This window comes from Polyodon spathula, chromosome 11 (assembly GCF_017654505.1).
Source record: "Polyodon spathula isolate WHYD16114869_AA chromosome 11, ASM1765450v1, whole genome shotgun sequence".
NCBI lineage: Eukaryota > Metazoa > Chordata > Actinopteri > Acipenseriformes > Polyodontidae > Polyodon > Polyodon spathula.
The window spans coordinates 2,851,012-2,877,367 of NC_054544.1; the positions used below are offsets into that span (position 1 = coordinate 2,851,012).

At 43.2% G+C, this 26,356-nt stretch overlaps 2 protein-coding genes across 2 annotated transcripts in view; one reads left to right on the forward strand and one right to left on the reverse strand.

Moving 5' to 3' along the window:
* The window catches only part of cps1 (carbamoyl-phosphate synthase 1, mitochondrial), a 45,072-nt gene extending 39,344 nt beyond the window's left edge, over nt 1-5,728 (reverse strand). The window contains exons 1-6 of the mRNA XM_041263947.1: nt 5,457-5,728; nt 4,572-4,681; nt 3,920-4,064; nt 3,476-3,565; nt 3,228-3,284; nt 2,963-3,055 (exon numbers count right to left, since the gene is read on the reverse strand). Of these exons, the coding sequence (XP_041119881.1) occupies nt 2,963-3,055; nt 3,228-3,284; nt 3,476-3,565; nt 3,920-4,064; nt 4,572-4,681; nt 5,457-5,570 (609 nt within the window). The 5' untranslated portion in view covers nt 5,571-5,728. The remainder of the gene's footprint in view (nt 1-2,962; nt 3,056-3,227; nt 3,285-3,475; nt 3,566-3,919; nt 4,065-4,571; nt 4,682-5,456) is intronic.
* A 1,276-nt stretch (nt 5,729-7,004) lies between these two features.
* On the forward strand, nt 7,005-26,356 carry LOC121322982 (glutathione S-transferase LANCL1-like). Its single transcript, XM_041263660.1, has 8 exons — nt 7,005-7,503; nt 10,307-10,424; nt 10,646-10,853; nt 11,441-11,516; nt 11,938-12,120; nt 18,771-18,947; nt 19,211-19,283; nt 22,695-26,356. The coding sequence occupies exons 1-8, from the start codon at nt 7,417-7,419 to the stop codon at nt 22,769-22,771; spliced, it is 999 nt and encodes a 332-aa protein (XP_041119594.1). The 5' UTR covers nt 7,005-7,416; the 3' UTR covers nt 22,772-26,356.

Genomic DNA, 26,356 nt, shown 5'->3' on the forward strand with positions numbered 1-26,356 from the left:
ACTCCAGTGTAGCTTTGGCTGTGTGCTTTGGGTCGTTGTCATGCTAAAAGGTGAACTTCCATCCCAGTTTCAGCTTTCTTGCAGAGGGCAGCAGGTTTTCCTCAAGGACTTCTCTGTACTTTCTTCCATTCATTTTCCCTTCAATACTGACAAGTGCCCCAGTCCCTGCCGATTAGAAACATCCCCATTAACATGATGCTGCCACCACCATGCTTCACAGTAGGGATGATGAACTTTGGGTGATGCGCTGTGTTGGGTTTGCGCCAAACATAATGCTTTGCATTTAGGCCAAAAAGTTCAATTTTAGTTTTGTCAGACCACAAAATTTTTGCCACATGGCTACAAAATCTCCTGAGTGTTTTTTTGCACACTTCAAACGGGATTCAAGGTGGGCTTTCTTGAGAAATGGCTTCCTTCTTGCCAGCCTACTATACAGGCCAGATTTGTGGAGTGCTTGGGATATTGTTCTTACATGCCCACTTTGACCAGTCTTGGCCATAAAAGCCTGTAGCTTTTGCAAAGTTGCCATTGGCCTCTTTGTAGCCTCTCTGATCAGTCTCCTTCTTGCTCGGTCATCCAGTTTGGAGGGACCATGCTCCAAGGGATATTCAAGGCTTTTGATATTTTTTATACCCATTCCAAAGCGCCTTGGTGCTCATGGTTGAATCTTTGCTTTGAAATGCACTATCCTGCAGAGGGAACCTACAGGAACTGCTGAATGTATCCTGAAGTCACGTGAATCAGTACAATTTAAAACAGATGGAGGCCACTTAACTTGGCGTGTGATTTTGAAGGCGAGCGGTTACACCTGAGCTTCTTGACGACACGATTATTGATATAGTGACCCATATCGTTTTTTTATTTTATTTTTTATATGCATATAAACTTGATATAACAACAATGTTTGTGCATTAATTCGTGTCAACTCTGACAATATTATTTATTCATATGTATCCTAGCAGCCTCACATACCAAATGTTTAGCGAAGGATGTTACGTCAAGCACACGGGAAGCTGAGCGCAGGCGGGTTATTAGTGTTCCCTAATCATCTTATCAAGCTATGGAGAGTGACAGCGAAATTCAACCTGCTCCAGACTGTTTAAAAGTGTGGATTCATTTTGGTTTTAGCAGCGTCAAGGACTCGCATGAAGTTCTTGATAAGACTTGAGCTGTGTGTAAAATATGCAAGGCTCGAATCAAGTATTCAGGGAACACAACCAATCTGAGTTTTCACTTAAAACACCATCAGATTGACGGCACGCCATCGCCATCACAGTTACACACACAGCCATAGCAAAGGAAGTGTGACCACTTGTTATGCACAACCTATAATAGAAAACTTTAGTTGTTCAAAATTATCTGCAATATCAGTGCAAGATAAAAATATAACCCAGTCCATAGTGCATTTTATTCGCAAGGATTTGCGTCCCTACTTTACTGTGGAAAACGATTTCGAAACGATGGTTTCGAAAAATGATAAATATTTTGGAGCCAAGGTACACTGTTCCTACCTGTCGTTATATTACTGAAACTGCTGTTCCTGATTTAAACCAGTGTGTTAAACGACAGATCATAAAAGAGCTTTCTAGGGCAGAGAGGGTAGCGCTCACGTGTGAAAGCTGGACCTTACGAGCAACAGAATCATGTGTAACAATTACCTGTCATCCACAGACTGGACACTGGTCTCGAGCGTCCTCCAGACAAGGACTTTACTGGAAACCATACCGGTGAGAATATTGCAGATCTGCTAGAATCAGCTATCGAAGAATGGAACATTGCAGACAAGAACCCCGCAATAGTGACTGATAACGCTTCCAATATGGTTATTGCTGCTCGTGAAGCTAATATGACACACATTGTGTTTTGATCATACTTTGAATTTCACGTAGAATTATATTTGCTTTAATAAGAATCTGCATATAGAAATTACTTTTTATTTTTCTATTTTTTTTAATGTCAGGTTCTGAACTTTAAGAATAAACATTTGTTTTCAAGAACTGTGCAAAATGTTAAATTTATTATGATTTACAGTATTTGTATTATTTTTAAATAAATATATTTTAAGGCATAAACATTGAACAGCAGTCTGTGAAGCTTTTTTGACCATTGTTATTACTGTTAACACTTGCACAAACAAATGGGTCAATAGTTGTGTGATTTATTTATTTTTTTATTTATGTTTCATGCTTAATTTACTGTATCGTGATACGTATCGTATTGTGACCCTTGTATCGTGATACGTATCGTATTGTGACCCTTGTATCGTGATACGTATTGTATTGTGAAGACACTGCCGATACAGAGCCCTAGTGGACACTTATCCAACCAAGCTAATTCAGTTTTTATTTTCAATTAATTTACTACAAATTCCTAGAAAAAAAATTTAAAAAACGAGTTACATCCGACTGTATCTCCTTTCGTTATACTATTTAGTGTTTTGAATACAGCTGTCAGCTGCGGGGCTTCGAGGTATGAGTATATCTCTGGTCCTTCTAGTTTTAAAGTTGCAGTCTTACTCCTTGGGGACCAGAGAGCAGGGTTAATCATATCAGCCAAATGCCTTGGACTCCTCTTCCCTTAATTCCATTAGTAGCATGTTCCACAACCCTGCCCACTTCAACCAACAGAGACAACGGTCTGATCCTCTTAGTTAGGGGAACTGTCAGATTATTATCAGTTTGAATGTCATTGTGAAATAATAAGAACATAAAAAAGTTTACGAACGAGAAGAGACCATTTGGCTCATCAGAGCTTGTCTGATTCCCAGCAGCTGATTGATCTCAGAACTTTGTCAATTCGGGTCTTAAAGGATCCATGTTTCTCCCTCAACATTCCATACCGCTCTCTGTATAAAGAAGTGTCTCCTCTCCTCTGTCCTAAGTCTATTTCCACTTAATTTACTGGTTTCTGTACTGCGGTTTAAGTTACCTATATCAACTTCTTTTAAGAGTCTGACACTTACCTTTGTGGACACCTCTGCAATCAAGTTACGCAAGTTGGCATCAGAAAACTCCAACGGTTCCCCCTCAAACTCTATTTTGCCCAAAACTGTTCCCTGAAAATAAAAAAAAGTAACAAATGATCGGCCTTATACCAGACAGTTACTATACCAGAAAGGATGAACAAATTATGTTGGTATTAACAACAAATGTTACCACATTTAAGAAAACTTTCAACAACAAGCAGAGCCAGTTACCAGATCCAGCAATGGTAAGTAGCCTAGTTACCTTATCTCGAATAATTTTGGTCAACATCCTGGTGTCCACTCCATATAAGGCTGGGACCTTTTAAAACAGTTAAAAAAGTAAAAGATAAGAAATAATTAGATATAACTTCGACATTTACTATACATGTTTATTATACCTGTTTCAATAGGTTTTCAGGCATTTGAAACCAGTTTGAAATCCAATCCAGTATATTCTACTCAGATTATTTCAAATCAGATTGGATATATCAGCAGACAGTCTCGTCATACCTTCTCCTCTTGCAGCCACTGAGACAGAGACTTGTTAGAGTTCCAGTGACTGTATTCATGGCTGTAGTCCTGCACCAGCAAGCCAGACACCTGGAAAAAAAGAATATGAACACTCAGTAATTCAATCCATGGCTCAGTCACTGAGCTACACACAATATGAATCCAGTTTCTATATTCTGCATGCAATTAATTATTTTAGCTGCAAGAAGCATTCAATTAGCAAAATACTGGTAAGTTTTGATTTAAAGAATAATGCTTTTGTTTTTACTAAACTTGTTGCCAAGTCATTTAGTATCATATTGCATTCACCTGACCACTCAAACCTTTTTTTCTTTTTTTTTTGTATCACTGGCATGCTCGGAATTCCTGTTGGAACCAGAAACCCATAAACTCTTCTTGATGTTTGATGACTCGCACTGTAACCCTCCTGTGGACTATATTTACCTGAATGCGTTCGGACTCCAGGTGCTTGACTAGCCCCAGCTCATCCAGCTCTGTTGTGTTTGGGACTCCGTAATTGCCCACTATGGGGTAGGTCAGGGTAAGAATCTGGCCCCTATAGCTTGGGTCCGTCAGAGACTCCGGGTACCTGGAATATCAACCCGAGGAAGAGTTTCAGAGCAATCGCAACAAAAGCGCCAACAAATGTATGTCCAGAAATGGAAATGAAATTAATATTGCATAGCATGTTCAGCCACTCCAGGTTTTAATATATGCTTGATTAGCCCCAGTCTCTGTATAGGTAACACGATCAGGTGTGTCTTATTAAACTCAGTAAAAGCAGGAATGAATCAAACTGCTATGCATCAGGAATCTTATTTCCATCCCAGCTGTTCAAAGCAAACAGCTGTGAAAATATACCAGGAACAAAAAGATCCCAGATGCAGATCCCGTAGGTTAAAAAGACATGAAGTCTATAACTGTACAGATTCCAAGTTCATTTACAAATAAATAAAAACACAGAGCTATACCTTACGCTTCCGATATGACAATATTTACAATATCACATACAATCAGGTTTTCACCCTGTGCTTTTATATAATTAATGGTAATTCCAACATTGCCAAACAGAATAAAACACAGAGCAAGTCCTTACCCAACCAGGCCTGTGTTGAACACCATCTCTCCTGAGGAAGAGCCTTGATGCCCAAACGAGAAGCCCTTCATCTTTGTACCATCATCCAGCACCAAGTGGGCAGTCTGTGCCTGGGGAGACAAGCAGATAGAAACATTTTACACACACCCACCCACCCACACGCACGCACACAAACACAGGGACACACTGACACACACACACACACACAATTAGCATGTTTCTAAAATATCAATTCCTAAAGAACAGGAGTGCCCGTGCTGGAGTCAGGGCAAACGACCAGGTGCCCACGTTGTCTTTTGCCTCCCCTACAGTTTGCAGTTCCGCACGGTAGCGGATAGGGGCTGCCTTGACAGCTGATGCAGCAAATCCCCCAGGGTGCCGACAACAAAAACGGCTACAGAGAGACGCTCTGACAAGGATTAAACCAGCCGGGGTACCCTGATATCCGTTTATTGTTTTGTTCCCCTGTGACTAAATTGAAGCTACGGCACCCCACCACTTGCTAATGTAGTTTAAGAGGTAAGAAGACATCAATAGCCTAACTTAACCGTAATTTACTGTTATTATTTACCCGCGCGCAACCACAGTGGTGACTAGCAGCGCACGAGATCCGACGTTGTGAGGTAAAAATATCTTTATAATTTCTTTATAACTTTTTTTTTTTTTTGTTGTTCTTTAAATGAACAAATAAGTCTTAACGTAACTGAGCCACAACACTCGCATTTTGTTATTTATTTATTTTTGGCTAAATTGAATTTAAAAAAAAAAAAAAAAACGTTCAGTTCCTGGCAGCATATTTGTTATACAGTCAGGTACAAAGCAAGAACATAAAAGTGCGTTTTCAAATTAAACAACTATTTAAAAAAAAATGGTGATTCGAATTACCTTCACACTGAATAATCGTAACCCGGCTGCTTTTAAGACTGCACTGTTGTGGCACGATGAAGAGAGATGTTTTAGAGATCTCACCAACTTGTATGCTGTCAAAATCTTTGTCATCTTTGTACATTAAGTTTTACAAACTAAGACTTCTGTAACTAGTTTACAAGCCTGCTTTTTCACATTACTCCAAACTACATGTATTATATGACTTGTTTTCCCAAACTAGAAATGCCTCTCGCCCGCAGAAGCTCGGCTCACCAGACTGCAGTGCAACAGTTTTTAAATCATATCCTCTGCCAAAGCCAAGCCTGTGATTGCATTTCGCAATCACGTGCTCCACCTGATATTCCTATGGAAAAAAAGAAACTGTACTGTAAAGTCTCTAATAGAAGCACCCTCTTAAAGGCACTCGGTCTGTCACTGGCTTTACGGCGCCTTTCAACGAAATGTTATCTTTCTTATCTTATTCATTATGAGGTATTGTTAGTCGTAGGGGTAGCGAACCATTCTAGAAGCTTTAGAAAATTAGGGCAGCCATCAATGTTAAATGTGGTCGAATTCAACCGCCAATGGTGATATTTAAAAATGATTAAGGTATTACGGTATATTGCGATGCTTTTCAAAGACTATGTGTATAAAGGTTTTAAGACGTTTTTAGTTGACAGAATGGTTTCAGTGGTGGTAAAATGAGAGGTTGGTGTCTGATGATTGGTAGCAGCTGCGATAAGCTAAGTAGTTATCATGAAAATGAACAGCTGGACAGCGTGCACCGGTGTTGCACCAACCTTGCATCATCTTGCATCATGCGCGTCTTTCTTGGAAAGTCGTACAGCAGTTTCTCATGTCTGCGACCTGAAATCAAATAGGGTAATTATGAAGTATGAACCAGCCCTACTGTCCCACGGTTTGCCCCTTTGTTCCTCTCAAGCTACAGTGAAATAAAGGTTGGTTTGTTTAATTTGTAGTATTGTTTGTAAGAAAAAAACGGCCAGCAATATCCCCAAACATGTTGTACTTCAGCGAATGTAGCCCCTGGTTTACTCGCTGGCTCAGATTTACCGTGTATGTATGTATGTAGAAGGTCAAGGCTTGCGTTTATGGGACATATTTAGGGGTTCCTCACAGTGATGTGCTTCGACGTGTGCTGCGTGTTGTATGGCTTGAACCAAGCAATGGTAATTAAAGTCGAAAGGTATGTAACACCCCAGCACCCCTAGTTCCAGCGCCCCTGCACACACACACGCACGCACGCACGCACGCACGCACGCAAAACTTTATCCGTAGAAAAAAATGATCAACTTCAGAAAATACCAGTATTGTAGCTTTTCAACTGAGAGCGCGCTGACGTAACAGAACTCCTAAAAACGCACACTTCCCCTTTAAAAGGCGTCGATTTTCTTTCATCTAAGGGACGATCAAATATTTGTGACCCGTGTTAAAACATGAAATGCGCTATCTGAGGCCGTACCTCATCTATAAGAAACGTACGATATAGTGAATAACAATACCATGTACAACACTATTTTTTTTAGAAAGCAAAAATATCGAACTCTGAAAAACGCGATAGATACATACTGCTTAAATATTCATTTTTGACGTAATCCCTACAGCAGTGCAAGCCCATGTACGTTTACACAGTGCACCAGCAGCAACAGACACATTCCTGTAAGGTTTTTCTGCATGATTTTCTATCATAAAGATCCTTGCATAGACATCCTAAATTCAGCCAAAAAAACTAACACAAAATATCTAGATGTGCATGCAGCGTGTATGTAGTGTCATTGAACAGTTACATAGGCCTGTCTGTCTCGGTCTTTGTTTACAACGGTCCTTGAACGTCAGTTCAGTGTCTTACAGAAGACGAAGCCAAGTACTACAGCTGGGGAAATGAACTGTGCTAGCCGCGAAGCAAGTTAAGAACACGCTGTCACTGTATAGGCCTAGAAGTTGCTTCGCTGCAGATATGGAACAGCGAGCAGTAAAGAATGCGTACAAAGATTATGACGGGACCCCATCTTGCACCCAGGCCTATTTTGACCCACAGGGTAGGGTGAGTACAATACACTACAGCCACGTTGTGACAGTTGCATGCAATACCAGACTTTAGCTCTGTAAAATATGTACAGTTGCATGCAATACCAGACTTTAGCTCTGTGAAATATGTACAGTTGCATGCAATACCAGACTTTAGCTCTGTGAAATATGTACAGTTGAATGCAATACCAGACTTTAGCTCTGTAAAATATGTACAGTCGCATGCAATACCAGACTTCCGCTCTGTAAAATATGTACAGTTGCATGCAATACCAGACTTTAGCTCTGTAAAATATGTACAGTCGCATGCAATACCAGACTTCCGCTCTGTAAAATATGTACAGTTGCATGCAATACCAGACTTTAGCTCTGTAAAATATGTACAGTCGCATGCAATACCAGACTTCCGCTCTGTAAAATATGTACAGTTGCATGCAATACCAGACTTTAGCTCTGTAAAATATGTACAGTCGCATGCAATACCAGACTTCCGCTCTGTAAAATATGTACAGTTGCATGCAATACCAGACTTTAGCTCTGTAAAATATGTACAGTTGCATGCAATATCAGACTTGCATCACCCTAGTGCAAGTAGGAGTATTGGTAGCTAATATTTAACATAGGGCAGGAGGTTCACATAGTAGATGTATAAGCATGGGAAAATGCTACATTAACAAGCAGCTTTACCAGGGGTAAACTTGTATAAGTGTAAAAAGGGAACACCCAACAAAATGTTGCTTTGAGTTCTTCCATCCAAGAGGTGACCATGCCCCACTGTGTTTACTGCAGAGATGTGATTTACACCTGTGCTGGTATGTCTGCATGGCAACCTCCAGGTGGGCAGGAATTTAACACAGAGCCTCTTGCCAGTAGTGTGGGTGGGTTGGGTGATGATCAGGCAATAGTACAGTTTAATTCACAGGCTGCAAAACTCTAGGTACACCAGCTGTGAACACTGAGACAGCTTGTAAACCCCTCCTTTCAGGACAGCAGCTGACCATATCTTTCACGAACTGGACATTAAGTGCAATTTGGATAGTGTCCAAAAACCTTGAGCGTTTTCGACTGATTAAATGCCTAGTTTGATGAAATGACTGTAACACATACACATCAAAAAAAAGTACTACACATTCGCTTTCACAGTTTCCCTTCAGTTAAAATCCTAGTTAATTTGGGGTAGGATTCCAACGTAAGGGTTCACAGTTTCTGCTTTTTAACCCCCACCTTATTAAAAGCCGGTTATCCATGTTTTAATGTTGCCCTTTTATTTGAGCTGCAGATTTCAATCTGCAGCCAGTCTGACAGTATCTCTGCAGCACAATGAGGAGGATTAGACTGTAACCTTACTGAGCTGGGTAATAATGGCGGGTCCCCTACTGACTATAGAACAGAGCGGTGTTGAATCAGCACTTTGCAGATGCCAGCTGGCTGTGCAGAAGTAATTAGGCAGCTTGATACATCAGCAAAATATAGTATGTATTGTATATGTATTCAATGTAAAAGAGGCAAGGAAAATTAATTTATGTAACACAGATTGATTTCTTTTTTAGAAACTATTTTTGCTCCAGTGCACATTTTGCACGTGTTTTTTTTTTTTTTTTTTTTTTTTTTTTTTTGTGAAAACGACAAATGAACTTTAATGTTTTAGAAATTAGAAGTGAACAGACAGAGGTTCACAACCTTGTCTAAGGTAGATACTGCCTTGGTGTTTAGGGATTTTTCCACAGACCACAAATATCTGTATTTATGCTACAGACAGTATTAAATACTGAGTAATATCAAATCCCTAAAACTAACAAACAAAGCAGTGAGTGAGGTGCAGATACTGCCAGTCCCTTTAAATTAAAACAGAAATTATCTGCACAGTGTGTTCATTCGGGAATACGTGTTTTCAGAATTGTATGAAAAGGCTTCATTGCTGACAGATAAATCACCTTTCATGAGATTCTGCCCAAACCCCTTGCCATCTAAAAAGCATTTCCAGATAACTGAATCTTGAGTTTTAATTTTGATGTTTTTAAATCCGGCAATTGATTTTGAAGTCTGGCTTTTAATAAAAATTAAAAATAAACTGGAACTGGGGTATGATACAAACAGAGACATGTCAAAATGTGCTTTGTGGCAGGTTTTAACAAAGCGATAACATTTTTTTGAAAATCCCCAAATATATAGCACTTAAATTGAACCTAGAAACCTAGTCACTTCTGATTAAGTGACACTTTAAGAACCTTGTATTTAAGAAGTTTCTTTAGTTTAGCTTAGAATACTGCTGTTATTTTACCAACAACTGATGATTAAAGCTAGTGTGTGTATATATATTTTTTGAAAAAAGTGATACATTACACACACTTTACAGTGGCGCAGAAGCTTGGTCAGTCCAGCTTGTTCCGCTCTGTTCAATCACTCATGTACTTCCAAAGCACAGATCTATATCCTTAACCATGTTTTCCGCACAGGAGAGTTGAGTGAACTGAAGGGCAGTCTCTGTCCTACAGCACACACGTGGGGCACAGAAAAGCCTCACCATAGTCTGAAACACACACAGCAGCTTCAATCTCAGCTTCACGGCGATTGGTGGTTTTGGATGTTGTTGTTTTGCTTTATTATTTTTTTAATTGAAGTTTAAAGTATAATACTTCATATTATACAATTAGTATTAAAGTTGGACATTAGTGATTTCGGAAATGGAGGGTCATTTCAGGGAAGACCACTGCAATTTCTGGCAAACACAGGCCCTAGTAATGATGGTTCTGTTCACTGGTGAAGTAGTAATTACATAGAGATAGGCATTGCATTCACACATGTTTCATTGCCTGCAGCTGACCCCTAACTTTGCTGGCCGGTTGAGCGGTAAGGTTGCTGAGCTGCTGGAGCAGATGGAGCATGGGCTGAAATCAGCCGACTCCAGGGACTGCAGTGGCTACACAGGCTGGGCAGGTAAGCTCTGGACAGGGATTGCAGCTGTATGGTAGAGCTTGACTAGTTCCAGCATTTCAACTGGACCTTCATAATAGTCCATCCTCATTCACAGTGGGGAGAAATCCTGTGATGTGATTATGGCAGTAGGTATAAGGTGAGCTGTTGTACGTGCAGACTTTGCATCTTAACAGTGCACTCAACGACGTGTGTTTTCAATTCGATTTCTGTGTCGTCTTCAGGGATTGCGCTGCTTTACCTGCATCTTTACAATGTGTACAGAGACTCCTCCTACCTGCAGAGGGCGCTGGAGTTTGTCAACAGGAACCTGAGCTGTCTGACACGGCGTTGGGTGACCTTCCTGTGTGGGGATGCAGGTCCGCTGGCTGTGGCTGCTGTGGTGTTCCACAAACTGCAAAGGGTCAAGGAAGCAGACGACTGTCTCGGACGGTGAGAAACACGATCACATTTCACCTAGTCCTCCTACCCCTGTGAGATATCGGAATACTATGAAAATATAATAATAATAATAATAATAATAATAATAATAATAATAATAATAAATAATAATGGGATCAGGTTTGTACACCTTCATTTTGATCACACAGATCGGTTCTGAACACAAGCGGTCTGATTTTTTACTGGTTGAATAGCAAAGGGATTGCAATTTTGTATTACAACATGCGGTTGATTCTGTTCACTAGTGATTCTATTAAGTTGTTTCCACTTTCCACCAGCTTAGATTCAGGTCAGTGTCCTATAATAATCAACAAAATCCTAAAATTAAAAAACAGACCCACCCAAAGATATGTCGTCCAGCAGAGAACATGCATTCATTTACAGAGGTGACCTGGAAAACTTTTTGTTTGTTTGGTTTTTAGAGACTAATCATGGTAGGTGGGGAGGGAATTTAGCCAGGCCAGAGTGTTAGGATTTCTCCATGACCCCAGGATTAACCCTTCTGCAGTCCTGAATAGCGTTTCAAAGCCCCTGCGCTGCTCATGCTGTGTCCATGCTGTTGTATCTGATCTTCCCAGTCTCCTGCGTCTGCACCGGTCCGTAGTGAAGCAGGATTCCCATGTACTGGATGAGACCTTCAAATACATCAAACCTGTATGTAAGAATCGTGAAAGCTCAGGGACCCAGGAGATGGCTGTTAGTCTGATGGCTGTTGTAGAATAGCAGCTGTCTGTATAAAAGCACTTGAATGTATAGTACATTCTGTACACATGTCTGTGGGGAAATGACACATTTCAAACACTAGAGTGAATGTTGTTAGTCTTGTTCATTAACAATTCACAATCGCTTCATTTAAAATATGGTCAATAAAGAAAACATGTTTTAATTTAAAGAAAATGCTAAATATTTGCCAAGACACAAGGTATCTATAAATATCAACACTGAAAGTTATGTAGTCAGGGACAGAGGTGCAAAGATGAATAAATAATGTTACAGCTGGTTTAACCATGAATCAGACATTCAGAGGCAAATCTGTATAGTAATATGGTAACTGGTTTATTTTGTCTCTTTTCAGCCTGGATTCGTGGTGAGCCAGGATAAGCTTGTAGGACTGGTGAAGCCCAGTGTGGACTTCCTGTGCCAGCTCAAGTTTCCGTCTGGAAACTACCCACCTTGCATCGGTGACACACAGGATTTACTAGTGCACTGGTGCCACGGGGCGCCAGGAGTGGTCTACATGCTCATTCAGGCCTACAAGGTAAGTGGAACACCTAAACATTAATAACAAGAGATCAGGTGGGGGGGCGGCTCTAAACATTTCTTAATTGCTTAACCAACACGACATTCCACGCGTTGTGACACAGGGTGGTGCGCGCTGAGCAGAGCTGTTTGACTGATCTGTTCCACGCGTTGTGACACAGGGTGGTGCGCACTGAGCAGAGCTGTTTGACTGATCTGTTCCACGCGTTGTGACACAGGGTGGTGCGCGCTGAGCAGAGCTGTTTGACTGATCTGTTCCACGCATTGTGACACAGGGTGGTGCGCGCTGAGCAGAGCTGTTTGACTGATCTGTTCCACGCGTTGTGACACAGGGTGGTGCGCGCTGAGCAGAGCTGTTTGACTGATCTGTTCCACGCGTTGTGACACAGGGTGGTGCGCGCTGAGCAGAGCTGTTTGACTGATCTGTTCCACGCATTGTGACACAGGGTGGTGCGCGCTGAGCAGAGCTGTTTGACTGATCTGTTCCACGCATTGTGACACAGGGTGGTGCGCGCTGAGCAGAGCTGTTTGACTGATCTGTTCCACGCATTGTGACACAGGGTGGTGCGCGCTGAGCAGAGCTGTTTGACTGATCTGTTCCACGCATTGTGACACAGGGTGGTGCGCGCTGAGCAGAGCTGTTTGACTGATCTGTTCCACGCATTGTGACACAGGGTGGTGCGCGCTGAGCAGAGCTGTTTGACTGATCCATTCCACGCATTGTGACACAGGGTGGTGCGCGCTGAGCAGAGCTGTTTGACTGATCTGTTCCACGCGCTGAGCAGAGCTGTGACACAGGGTGGTGCGCGCTGAGCAGAGCTGTTTGACTGATCTGTTCCACGCATTGTGACACAGGGTGGTGCGCGCTGAGCAGAGCTGTTTGACTGATCTGTTCCACGCATTGTGACACAGGGTGGTGCGCGCTGAGCAGAGCTGTTTGACTGATCTGTTCCACGCATTGTGACACAGGGTGGTGCGCGCTGAGCAGAGCTGTTTGACTGATCTGTTCCACGCATTGTGACACAGGGTGGTGCGCGCTGAGCAGAGCTGTTTGACTGATCTGTTCCACGCATTGTGACACAGGGTGGTGCGCGCTGAGCAGAGCTGTTTGACTGATCTGTTCCACGCATTGTGACACAGGGTGGTGCGCGCTGAGCAGAGCTGTTTGACTGATCCATTCCACGCATTGTGACACAGGGTGGTGCGCGCTGAGCAGAGCTGTTTGACTGATCCATTCCACGCATTGTGACACAGGGTGGTGCGCGCTGAGCAGAGCTGTTTGACTGATCCATTCCACGCATTGTGACACAGGGTGGTGCGCGCTGAGCAGAGCTGTTTGACTGATCCGTTCCACGCATTGTGACACAGGGTGGTGCGCGCTGAGCAGAGCTGTTTGACTGATCTGTTCCACGCATTGTGACACAGGGTGGTGCGCGCTGAGCAGAGCTGTTTGACTGATCTGTTCCACGCATTGTGACACAGGGTGGTGCGCGCTGAGCAGAGCTGTTTGACTGATCCGTTCCACGCATTGTGACACAGGGTGGTGCGCGCTGAGCAGAGCTGTTTGACTGATCTGTTCCACGCATTGTGACACAGGGTGGTGCGCGCTGAGCAGAGCTGTTTGACTGATCTGTTCCACGCATTGTGACACAGGGTGGTGCGCGCTGAGCAGAGCTGTTTGACTGATCCGTTCCACGCATTGTGACACAGGGTGGTGCGCGCTGAGCAGAGCTGTTTAACTGATCCGTTCCACGCATTGTGACACAGGGTGGTGCGCGCTGAGCAGAGCTGTTTGACTGATCTGTTCCACGCATTGTGACACAGGGTGGTGCGCGCTGAGCAGAGCTGTTTGACTGATCCGTTCCACGCATTGTGACACAGGGTGGTGCGCGCTGAGCAGAGCTGTTTGACTGATCCGTTCCACGCATTGTGACACAGGGTGGTGCGCGCTGAGCAGAGCTGTTTGACTGATCTGTTCCACGCATTGTGACACAGGGTGGTGCGCGCTGAGCAGAGCTGTTTGACTGATCTGTTCCACGCATTGTGACACAGGGTGGTGCGCGCTGAGCAGAGCTGTTTGACTGATCTGTTCCACGCATTGTGACACAGGGTGGTGCGCGCTGAGCAGAGCTGTTTAACTGATCCGTTCCACGCATTGTGACACAGGGTGGTGCGCGCTGAGCAGAGCTGTTTGACTGATCTGTTCCACGCATTGTGACACAGGGTGGTGCGCGCTGAGCAGAGCTGTTTGACTGATCTGTTCCACGCATTGTGACACAGCGTGGTGCGCGCTGAGCAGAGCTGTTTGACTGATCTGTTCCACGCATTGTGACACAGGGTGGTGAGCGCTGAGCAGAGCTGTTTGACTGATCTGTTCCACGCATTGTGACACAGGGTGGTGCGCGCTGAGCAGAGCTGTTTGACTGATCTGTTCCACGCATTGTGACACAGGGTGGTGCGCGCTGAGCAGAGCTGTTTGACTGATCTGTTCCACGCATTGTGACACAGGGTGGTGCGCGCTGAGCAGAGCTGTTTGACTGATCTGTTCCACGCATTGTGACACAGGGTGGTGCGCGCTGAGCAGAGCTGTTTGACTGATCTGTTCCACGCGTTGTGACACAGGGTGGTGCGCGCTGAGCAGAGCTGTTTGACTGATCTGTTCCACGCGTTGTGACACAGGGTGGTGCGCGCTGAGCAGAGCTGTTTGACTGATCTGTTCCACGCGTTGTGACACAGGGTGGTGCGCGCTGAGCAGAGCTGTTTGACTGATCTGTTCCACGCATTGTGACACAGGGTGGTGCGCGCTGAGCAGAGCTGTTTGACTGATCTGTTCCACGCATTGTGACACAGGGTGGTGCGCGCTGAGCAGAGCTGTTTGACTGATCTGTTCCACGCGTTGTGACACAGGGTGGTGCGCACTGAGCAGAGCTGTTTGACTGATCTGTCTTGTTTTCAGAGAGGGGAGGGAGGAGGGAAGAGGGAGAGCTGGAAATTTCCAACAATACACAGATGCCACCAAGTCAGCGCTCTTAAGTAAGAGCAAATTGACGGTGAGTCACAGTCAAGTTGGGAGACGTTTTGGCTCGTTCCGTAAGAAAAGAAACATGGGTGCACAGTACAACGACTACCCGTACCCTTTTCTACTTGATTTTGTTTTTCCTGGTATTGATGGAAGCACACTTAAGTATGAAAAAGTAGGCTGTGTTCTTTCTTTCTATGTTCTCTGTTATGCAATAAAGTGTTCACTAGTCAGCTTCCAGATGGTAAAAAAAAAAATCCTTCAAAGGGCCCAACATTCCTGACATGCTTCTACTCCCCTAGACTTGTTTTCTCTTCTGCCTGAAGCTATTGCTGAGTCAACAGGCTTAGCCTTTGAAGACTCATCAAAGCACATGGTTTTATATGTCCATTTATACAGTGATAACTAAATCCACCCTGTCCAGTTCAAAAATAATGCAAGTGCACAGATCGGGGTTTTTCAATATCTAATTCAATCACGCTGACCGACACATAGAAGTTGGTGTATGTGACAAACCATTTTTTGGCAGCAGTGCTAGTTTTAGGGCTGCAATACATTTTTTGTACTAGATGCTGACTCTCACAATCTCAAGTGAATGTGTCTTGGAGTACACTGAAGTGTTCTGGTTTTATTACCTCATCCTGGGGATGCATATTGCCAGCGATGGGTATATAGTGGAGACAGCTATCTGGGAATACAGCCGTACACTTCACGTCTAGAGAACTGCTTGTCCAATTGTGATGAAAATTGACATTCTTCGTTTATGGTGTCAGAATTTAGGGGGTATATCGAGTCTGCCCATTTGTCAGTCTGTGTGTCAGACTTGCATATGTTTCACTTATTTGGCAGTGGCGGTTTATGCTATTGTCTTGTGACTCCCAAGTACAATTATTGAAGCAGTTTCTTCCAGCAATGTAGAGATTAAGAGATTCCTTGCAAGTTGTAACTGGTTCATGCTTCAGGTGTGCAAGATACAGTTTGAGTGCAGATATTTTAGACCACATGTGCTCCACGCCCTACAGTTCTTCCTTCTATAGACCTGACTCCTGCAGCCCCGAAATCTATTCATGATGCACAGAAAAACCTACTGTGCAAGTTTAACAACTAAATCTTTAATTCCTTTAGGACTATGTGAGCGTCTATGCAAACAATGTTTATATACAGCTCTGGAAAAAATTAAGAGACCACTGAAAAATTATCAGTTTCTCTGGTTTTACTATTTATAGGTATGTGTTTGGGTAAAATGAACATTTTTGTTTTATTCTATAAACTACTGCAACATTTCTCTCAAATTCCAAAAAATATTGTCATTTAGAGCATTTATTTGCAGAAAATGACAACTGGTCAAAATAACAAAAAAGATGCAGTGTTGTCAGACCTCGAATAATGCAAAGAAAATAAGTTCATATTCATTTTTAAACAACACAATACTAATGTTTTAACTTAGGAAGAGTTCAGAAATCAGTATTTGGTGGAATAATCCTGATTTTCAAGCACAGCTTTCATGCGTCTTGGCATGCTCTCCACCAGTCTTTCACATTGATGTTGGGTGACTTTATGCCACTCCTGGCGCAAAAATTCAAGCAACTCGGCTTTGTTTGATGGCTTGTGACCATCCATCTTCCTCTTAATCACATTCCAGAGGTTTTCAATGGGGTTCAGGTCTGGAAATTGGGCTGGCCATGACAGGGTCTTGATCTGGTGGTCCTCCATCCACACCTTGATTGACCTGGCTGTGTGGCATGGAGCATTGTCCTGCTGGAAAATCCAATCCTCAGAGTTGGGGAACATTGTCAGAGCAGAAGGAAGCAAGTTTTCTTCCAGGACAACCTTGTACTTGGCTTGATTCATGCCAAAGCTGCCCAATTCCAGCCTTGCTGAAGCACCCCCAGATCATCACCGATCCTCCACCACATTCCACAGTGGGTGCGAGACACTGTGGCTTGTAGGCTTCTCCAGGTCTCCGTCTAACCATTAGACTACCAGATGTTGGGCAAAGCTGAAAATTGGACTCATCTGGGGATGCTTCAGCAAGACTGGAATCGGGCAGATTTGTCTTTGTGAAGGGCGCATGAATCAAGCCAAGTACAAGGTTGTCCTGGAAGAAAACTTGCTACCTTCTGCTCTGACAATGTTATATATATACTGTTGCAGAACAGAGAGGGGGTTAAAATCCTCACTGCCAAAGACATAAATGTGTTTAATTATTGTTTGTTGATTTATTTGATTATCGCCTGCACATGGCTGTTACTGTAAATTCGAGCCAGGTGCAGAGTATTTAAAGAAAGCAGTTGTTCTCTTCTGGGCAACTGCAGCGTGAAGTGCCCGACTGTGCATCTTAAGAGTAAGCAAACAGAAACTATGTGTATTGTTTCCTGTTCATGTTTAAAACTCTGTTTTTGGTTATTTGTCAGGTAAACGGCTTAGCTGTCCTGCAAGCTACAAAAAACAAGTTTTGTGTCGGGTCTATGGTTTTTAAAAGGGCAAATGAACCAGAGTGAGTGCTACTCTGTTACAATACATATACAGGTAATGGAACTAAATGGAAACACCAATGTAAAGTCACTTAATAGGGTGTTGGGCCACCATGTGCGGCCAGTATGGCCTGTATACGTTGTGACATAGAGTCTACCAGCCTCTGGAATTCTGCAGGAGGGATGCGGCACCATTCTTCCACGAGAAAGTCAATCAACTCACACCTGGTTAATGGAGGTGAAAAACGCTGTCTCAGGTGTTGTTCCAGAATATCCCATAAATGCTCGATTGGGTTCAGATCTGGTGACTGAGAAGGCCATGACATATGGATAACATCAGTGTCATGCTCATTAAACCATTGGGGACCACACGTGCTCTGTGAATGGGGGCATTGTCATCTTGGAAGACACCCCCCGGCAGGAAAGAAATGCTGCAACACGGAGTGAAGATGATCACTCAGTACCATTAAGTAGCGATTAGCATTGACCTTTCCTTCTAAGGGAATGAGTGCACCCAAACCATTCCAGGAAAATGCACCCCACAACATTACGGAACCACCAGAACCCTTCACTGTTGGAACCAAGCACAATCACATTTCTCCACTGCTCGATAGTCCATTGCCTGTGCTCTTTGCACCACTGGACTCACAAACGTGCATTGCCAGGTGTGATGAGCGGTGTGTGCACTGCAACCCGACTATGGTATCCCGCTCTGTGGAGTTCTCGGTGGACCGTTTTTGGTGAAACTGGCTGCTCGTGCCCCAGGTTGAAATTTGCAGTCAGTTGATCTGAAGTTGCTTGACTGTTTTGCCTTGCACTTTGAATTAATGCACAGATATCACGATTTTCCTTTAAGGTCTCACTGAACCGACAGTTTCAGTGAAAGCCAGTTAAACTTTTAAGTCACAAAAATAGATTGTGCTGTGTGCATAATCTTCAGGTAGGGTTTAAAAAAAATAATTAAAAAACAGAACCCACATTTAATTTGAACATGGTGATGGTCTTTTTAAAGTTTAACTGGCTTTCAATTGAAATGTGTCGGTTCAGAGAGACCTTAAGAAAATTATTCAGAACTGCTGTATTCATCCCATCCCTAATACACATGCATACTATCTTTTCAAATGAACAATAGTAATTTCTCCTTTTCCTTTTCAGATGTTTGGAGTTGACCAGTACTTGTCTGATGCAGTGCAGTGCGGTGAGGTGATTTGGCAGCGAGGACTGTTGAAGAAGGGGTATGGGCTGTGCCACGGGGCAGGCGGCAATGCCTATGGCTTCCTGGCATTGTACAAGCTCACCCAGGATGCCAAGTACCTGTACAGGGCTTGTAAGGTATGTACGAGAGCACCGAGTCAGATCCCAGCGATTACAAAAATGTTTGTCTACTACTGTACAGGGCAGGCCATTGTTATGTACCAATTCATTGTAGCACAGTATTGTAACTCAATGTTACACATGAGTTTGACATGAAAAGGGCTAATGTTGTACTGTGTTAGCATAGCAAACACACATGGCTAGCCTTGCACTTGACCTATGCTTCTTTTTTGTCCCCTTGTTGCTCAGTATTTGTATTTTCCTTCTCCTCTTGTCCCAAGTTTGCTGAATGGTGTCTGGATTATGGAAAGCATGGCTGCAGGACCCCCGACACTCCCTTCTCCCTGTTTGAAGGTATGAAAGATAAGAGTTGGACGAACTGTGGTGACTCTATGGAGATGTAATCTTGGATTCAGTGCCTATAGAAAGTCTACATCCGATTTCAAATTTTTCACCTTTTGTTGCCCTTTAGCCTGGAATTAAATATATATATATATATATATATATATATATATATATATATATATATATATATATATATATATATATATTATTCATTTATCTACACATCCTACCCCACAACGTCCGAGTGAATAAAATATATTCTAGAAATCTGTAGAAAATTAATTAAAAATAAAAACTGAAATAGCTTGGCTGGATAAGTGTCTACACCCCTTGTAATAGCAATCCTAAATGAGCTCAGGTGTAACCAATCGCCCTCAAAAATCACACACCGAGTTAAGTGGCCTCCACCTGTGTTAAATTGTAGTGATTCACATGATTTCAGGATAAATTTAGCAGCTCCTGTAGGTTCTCTCTGCTGGGTAGTGCATTTCAAAGCAAAGCCTCAACCATGAGCACCAAGGCGCTTTCAGAAGAACTCTGGGACAAAGTTGTTGAAAGGCACAAATCAGGGGATGGGTATAAAAAAATATCAAAGGCCTTGAATATCCCTTGGAGCACGGTCAAGACAATTATTAAGAAGTGGAAGGTGTATGGGACCACCAAGACCCTGCTTAGATCTGGCTGTCCCTCCAAACTGGATGACCGAGCAAGAAGGAGACTGATCAGAGAGGCTACCAAGAGGCCAATGGCAACTTTGCAAGAGCTACAGGCTTTTATGGCCAAGACTGGTCAAAGTGTGCATGTAAGAACAATATCCCAAGCACTCCACAAATCTGGCCTGTATGGTTGGGTGGCAAGAAAGAAGCCATTACTTAAGAAAGCCCACCTTGAATCCCATTTGAAGTATGCAAAAAAACATTCAGGAGATTCTGTAGCCATGTGGCAAAAAGTTTTGTGGTCTGATGAAACTAAAATGGAACTTTTTGGCCTAAATGCAAAGCGTTATGTTTGGCGCAAACCCAACACAGCGCATCACCCAAAGAACACCATCCCTACTGTGAAGCATGGTGGTGGCAGCATCTGGGGATGTTTCTCATCGGCAGGGACTGGGGCACTTGTCAGGATAGAAGGGAAAATGAATGGAGCAAAGTACAGAAAAAGTCCTTGAGGAAAACCTGCTGCCCTCTGCAAGAAAGCTGAAACTGGGACAGAAGTTCACCTTTCAGCATGACATTGACCCAAAGCACACAGCCAAAGCTACACTGGAGTGGCTAAGGAACAAAAAGGTAAATGTCCTTGAGTGGCCCAGTCAGAGCCCCGACCTAAATCCAATCGACAATTTGTGGCATGACTTGAAGATTGCTGTCCATCAATGCTCCCAAAGGAACTTGACAGAGGTTGAACAGTTTTGTAATGAAGAATGGTCAAATATTACCAAGTCTAGGTGTGCAAAGTTGGTAGAGACGTATCCCGACATACTCACAGCTGTAATTGCTGCCAAACGTGCTTCCACCAAGTCTTAACTCAGAGGGGTGGAGACTTATCCAATTATGATAATTTATGTTGTATGTTAATGTTGGTGTATAGTCATTGGTACACGGGATATAAAAGGGTCTGTGTAACACAGTGTTTAAAATGTATATTTGTATTTAGGCACAAGGATTGCACAGCACTTCACATGCAAGTAAAAAGTAATAATATGTGAGCATGGGGAATTGCACTTTATTAATTCACGTGCTGTTGTACCGAGACTCCAATTGAATGATTGATTAGCAATTGAGTCTCGGTACAGCTGCATAAAAGCTGTATGTTTTCACTCACTTGGGGTTGTGTGTTCGGTGAGTGGAGAACGGGATTGGAGACTGAGGTGATAATAAAATAGTAACGTACAGTAAAATAGAAGCTCACCGTGTTTGTCTGTGTAGTCTGTTTTGTTTGTCTGTTTGTTTTGGTGAATGTGCCGTGTCCTGTGTTTTTGTTTGTTACAACCTTTTTATTTACTGTTCTGTTAATTCATTAAATGCTGAGCGCAAGCAAGTGCTCAGCTCCACCCAACTCCACCTCTCTCTTTGTTTATTTCCTGGTTCCTGTTTCTGGTTTGACGTCCTCCACTCCAGCCATCTTTGTTACACGCTGTGTTAGCAGTGGGATTACCAGTGCCTCCTAGACGCAGACCAGAGCAGGAACCGCAGTTTCTTGTTTAAAAAATATAAAAATAAATAAATAAATAAAATAAAAAAAATGGAAGGCTGACGAGATGGCTGCACGGACCTGGAGGAGCTTCTCAGTGGTCTGGAGGACCAAGGCTGGTGCCTTGCCTGCGGGGTGTACGGGCACGTGGTGGCTGTCTGCCCCGACCAAGAGGGAGAGGAGGAACTGGCCCAGGAGAGGAAAGTGAGGAGATGGAGGAGGAGAAGGAGAAAGGGGAAGAGGAAGGCAGAGCGTCCACCACCCAAGTCTCCACCAGCAGAGGAAGAATGCCTGCTGGTTTCACCTCCACAGCCTGCGTGGAAGGAGGCCGAACGTCGACAGCCCAAGAGGGAGGAGTCAGTGCGCCCACAGCCCGCAAAGGGGGAGTCGGAGCGTCCACAGCCCAAGAGGGAGGAGTCAGTGCGCCCACAGCCCGCAACGGGGGAGTCGGAGCGTCCACAGCCCAAGAGGGAGGAGTCAGTGCGCCCACAGCCCTCAACGGGGGAGTCGGAGCGTCCACAGCCCAAGAGGGAGGAGTCAGTGCGCCCACAGCCCGCAAAGGGGGAGTCAGAGTGTCCACAGCCCGCAAAGGGGGAGTCAGTGCACCCACAGCCCGCAAACAAGCCGTGCTTGTTCGAGGGCCATGATCAAGGGAGACACTCCGCCTTCTTTGTGACATCCCCCTAACAGTGTGGAGTATGGTGTGGAGACAAATGGAAAAAAATCCTCATTTAAATGCATGAAACTCTGAGACACTGACACAACAAAGTTCAAGGGGGTGTAGACTTTCTATAGGCACTGTGTGTGTGTGTGTGTGTGTGTGTGTGTGTGTATATATATATATACGCACAGTATATTTTTTTACAATATGTGCAAGAATATTGTGATTCGGGTATTGTTGGGCATTCTGTGCATTTGAGAGTACAAAACAATTGATTAAACATGGCATTTCCCTTTTTGCATGTACGCTGCTTTTGGGGAGCACTTGATAAGCCCAGTTTATCCTCTAAAGTAGTTCATGGATTAATTTTACTGTGAGACCTAGAAGGGAATGGCCGTCAAAGGACCAAATTAAACTTTGTTACTTTTTCTAGTATTTATTTGTGACTTTTTTTTTTTTCTCTCCACGTTCCGTGGCATCATTAAAAGCTAGTCTAGTGTGATGCTAGGATATAAAAGCAGTTCAGCTGCATTCTGATAATTTCTCAAATGTCCTTGTTTTATGTTTAGGCATGGCGGGGACAATCTACTTTCTTGCTGATCTGTTGCAGCCAATGAAATCCAAGTTCCCCGCGTTTGAACTGTGAAGAAAAACAAAAGCAGAAGGATGCTGCCATGTATTCCACATGTATGCTCTGCTCTTTTTCCTTCATTTTTGTTTTTTTTTCTTAAAAAGAAATTCTAGCCCAGTATCCGGGTAAAGTATGACCCCTGCTGCCACTGAGTATTAAAGAGGATGCAGCCTGTTAAACAGCATCATTGGGTTATGTGGGATTCCCAGCTGCTGGTTTGCACAACATTATAAAAGCCTGACATTTCTACAGCGTGGGCAGAATGCATTGCACCCCCTGTGCCTCAGTGTGTATGCCCTCTAGTGGTAAGTCCTGGTAAACACCCTCTAATCATTATCTTAGTGATTCTCTTTCAAAGTCCTGCCCACCTCCTATCAGTGGTCCTCAACTCCAGGTGAGGATGGGGAGAGGGATGCCCCAATACCTTTCTTTCTAAGAACATCATTTGTTTTAACCTGATTAATGCAGAATCTGTACAGTTTGAAAGGGGGTGGAAGCAAAATGCTGATTTAAAATATACTGTTACACCTTGATTTAAACAACAATCTGGAGCATTTATGGTTAACCAGGGACTGGAGTTGAAAATCACTCCTGGGTAGCACTGTTCAGGGCTAGAAATACATGCGGGTCGGTATTTGAGGTTAAATGTATGAATCCACTAATAATAGTAAATGAAAGAATTTAACCTGAACTGTGCCCAGCGTTTGGTATTTAACTTCATTAAGGTCTCATTGTCATTGTTTTTGCTTTTATGTTAGTTTAAATGTATTAGTTAGTACTTCAGTTGAAAAACATCAGAACTAAACCAGCCTGGGCAGTGCTGAGGTTTAGTATTGAATGGGATTTCTTTGAATGAGAAATACAAAGATTCCAGGCTTGTTGCATAGCCTTTTGTGTATTTTAAAAACTGAATTCCTTATTAATGAGAACAGGCGTTCATTGCAGAAGCAGTTGCTTTGTGAATGTGTCGTTTTTCATTGCAGTAGAGTGAACTTACGCTTGGTTTATTTACTTTTTTAATCGCCTAATGCAAGTTTATATTTAATATTAGTAGAATTCATATTCCTGCTTTTCTGGGGGTATGTTAAATTCATGATGACAGGTGTCTATTCAATAGTACTTTAGAGCATTCTCGGAAAATGTTTTTTAGCCCTGGTTTCTGGTAGAAATGGGATTTCTAGGTGCAGTACCAGCTTTTGGCTATTAGCAGATCAAGGCTTACCGTTAGAAAATCCTGCCATCAACCAGTATGTAAGCGTAACTTTCATCATTAAGGCTGTGTGTCAAACTAAAAGTAATTTCACACTGATAAACAAGTCTACGCAACTTGCATTGTACTCTAGTAACAAGCTAGATTGCGGCGTTATTAATGTGCTTTTTCAAGGCAAGGTCTGCAGCATTGATTTCTAAGAGTGGGGGGCGGGACAATTGTTTGCTTGTAGTTGAAAAATGAACTGTGCCTGTCCAGATAATGTGCTTGTGCTCTTCTTGTTGGTGTGTGCATTGCTCAAGGGGGTATCTCCTGGGGCAAGCAGCAAGCCTGCAGTGCCAGTGCTGTTTATACTGTACGAGACTGCAGTGCCCGGTGGCACGCTAACCCTTCATGTATTTCCAGACAGTTGCGCTATAATATTGAGTCTTGAATGTTTAGCCGCCTTTTTTTTTTTTTTTTACCTGAGATAAATGTACATTAACCCATTGAGGATGATGTTCTCTCCCTGTGTTGTGTCTGTCTGTGCTCTTTTGATTATTACACTCAGCCCCTGTCATTCATATTTATCCCACAAGGAGGCAGTAGTGTTCTTGAGAGTTTTGTGACCGTGTACTGTACTGTTTGTGGTGGGAGAGCCCTGGTGTCAAGCAGTTTTGGATTCCATTTTAGTTTCGTGGGAGGCTGCATTTATTTTGCAGTTAAATATAACAAATGGCATAAACAGACCATGTACCTACCTCACACTTTCTCTTATATCAGACACCAAGGCTCATAAGAGTCAGAACTGCAAATGCCCAGCAAAGCAAGCAAAGGTAGAAATGTGTTAAATACAGATAATGAAAAGTGTATGCAGCATATGAAAATTGCACTTTAAAATTTGCAGCTTAAATGTTATGCAGGAGTGTTACATAGGCTAGAAACAGATTTATATTAGGGTCCAAAGACTCAAAAACCAAACATACAGACCAAGTGAAAAGTGAAAGGAGCAAGCTAACAGAGGCCATGTCTACCCTCTAACCCACCTGACAGGTCACACCAGAATGGCAGGAGGCTACTGTACAGCACTGCCCCAGCCAGTGCGCTGGTCCTGCTCTCAGGACTCCACACTGGGGGCAGCAAGTGGGCATTACTGAAGAGACAAAAGCAATCCTGTGTTGTGACCAGCCTCTGAATAGATACTGCACTCAGAGATCTGAATAGATACAGCACGCTGAGATCTGAATAGATACAGCACTCTGAGATCTGAATAGATACTGCACTCCGAGATCTGAATAGATACAGCACTCTGAGATCTGAATAGATACAGCACTCTGAGAGCTGCATAGATACAGCACTCAAAGATCTGAATAGATACTGCACTCCGAGATCTGAATAGATACTGCACTCCGAGATCTGAATAGATACAGCACGCTGCGATCTGAATAGATACAGCACGCTGAGATCTGAATAGATACAGCACTCTGAGATCTGAATAGATACTGCACTCCAAGATCTGAATAGATACTGCACTCCAAGATCTGAATAGATACAGCACTCCGAGATCTGAATAGATACTGCACTCCGAGATCTGAATAGATACAGCACTCCGAGATCTGAATAGATACTGCACTCTGAGAGCTGCATAGATACAGCACTCCGAGATCTGAATAGATACTGCACTCCGAGATCTGAATAGATACAGCACTCCGAGATCTGAATAGATACTGCACTCCGAGATCTGAATAGATACTGCACTCCGAGATCTGAATAGATACTGCACTCCGAGATCTGAATAGATACTGCACTCCGAGATCTGAATAGATACAGTACACTGCGATCTGAATAGATACAGCACTCCGAGATCTGAATAGATACTGCACTCCAAGATCTGAATAGATACTGCACTCCGAGAGCTGCATAAATACAGCACGCTGAGATCTGAATAGATACAGCACTCTGAGAGCTGCATAGATACTGCACTCCGAGATCTGAATAGATACAGTACACTGCGATCTGAATAGATACAGCACTCCGAGATCTGAATAGATACAGTACACTGCGATCTGAATAGATACAGCACTCCGAGATCTGAATAGATACTGCACTCCAAGATCTGAATAGATACTGCACTCCGAGATCTGAATAGATACTGCACTCCGAGATCTGAATAGATACTGCACTCCGAGATCTGAATAGATACAGTACACTGCGATCTGAATAGATACAGCACTCCGAGATCTGAATAGATACTGCACTCCAAGATCTGAATAGATACTGCACTCCGAGAGCTGCATAAATACAGCACTCAGAGATCTGAATAGATACAGCATTCAGAGATCGCAAGGAAACGTTCACATGTGATATTATGACAAAAGGACATTGTTCACGTTTTCTTTTTACTGGACAGT

Coding starts and splice junctions, on each gene's coding strand:
- LOC121322982 (XM_041263660.1), top strand. CDS start 7,417: ATGGAACAGCGAGCAGTAAAGAATGCGTACAAAGATTATGACGGGACC. Junction 10,425..10,645: donor TGGCTACACAGGCTGGGCAG/GTAAGCTCTGGA, acceptor TGTCGTCTTCAG/GGATTGCGCTGCTTTACCTG. Junction 12,121..18,770: donor TGCTCATTCAGGCCTACAAG/GTAAGTGGAACA, acceptor TTTCCTTTTCAG/ATGTTTGGAGTTGACCAGTA.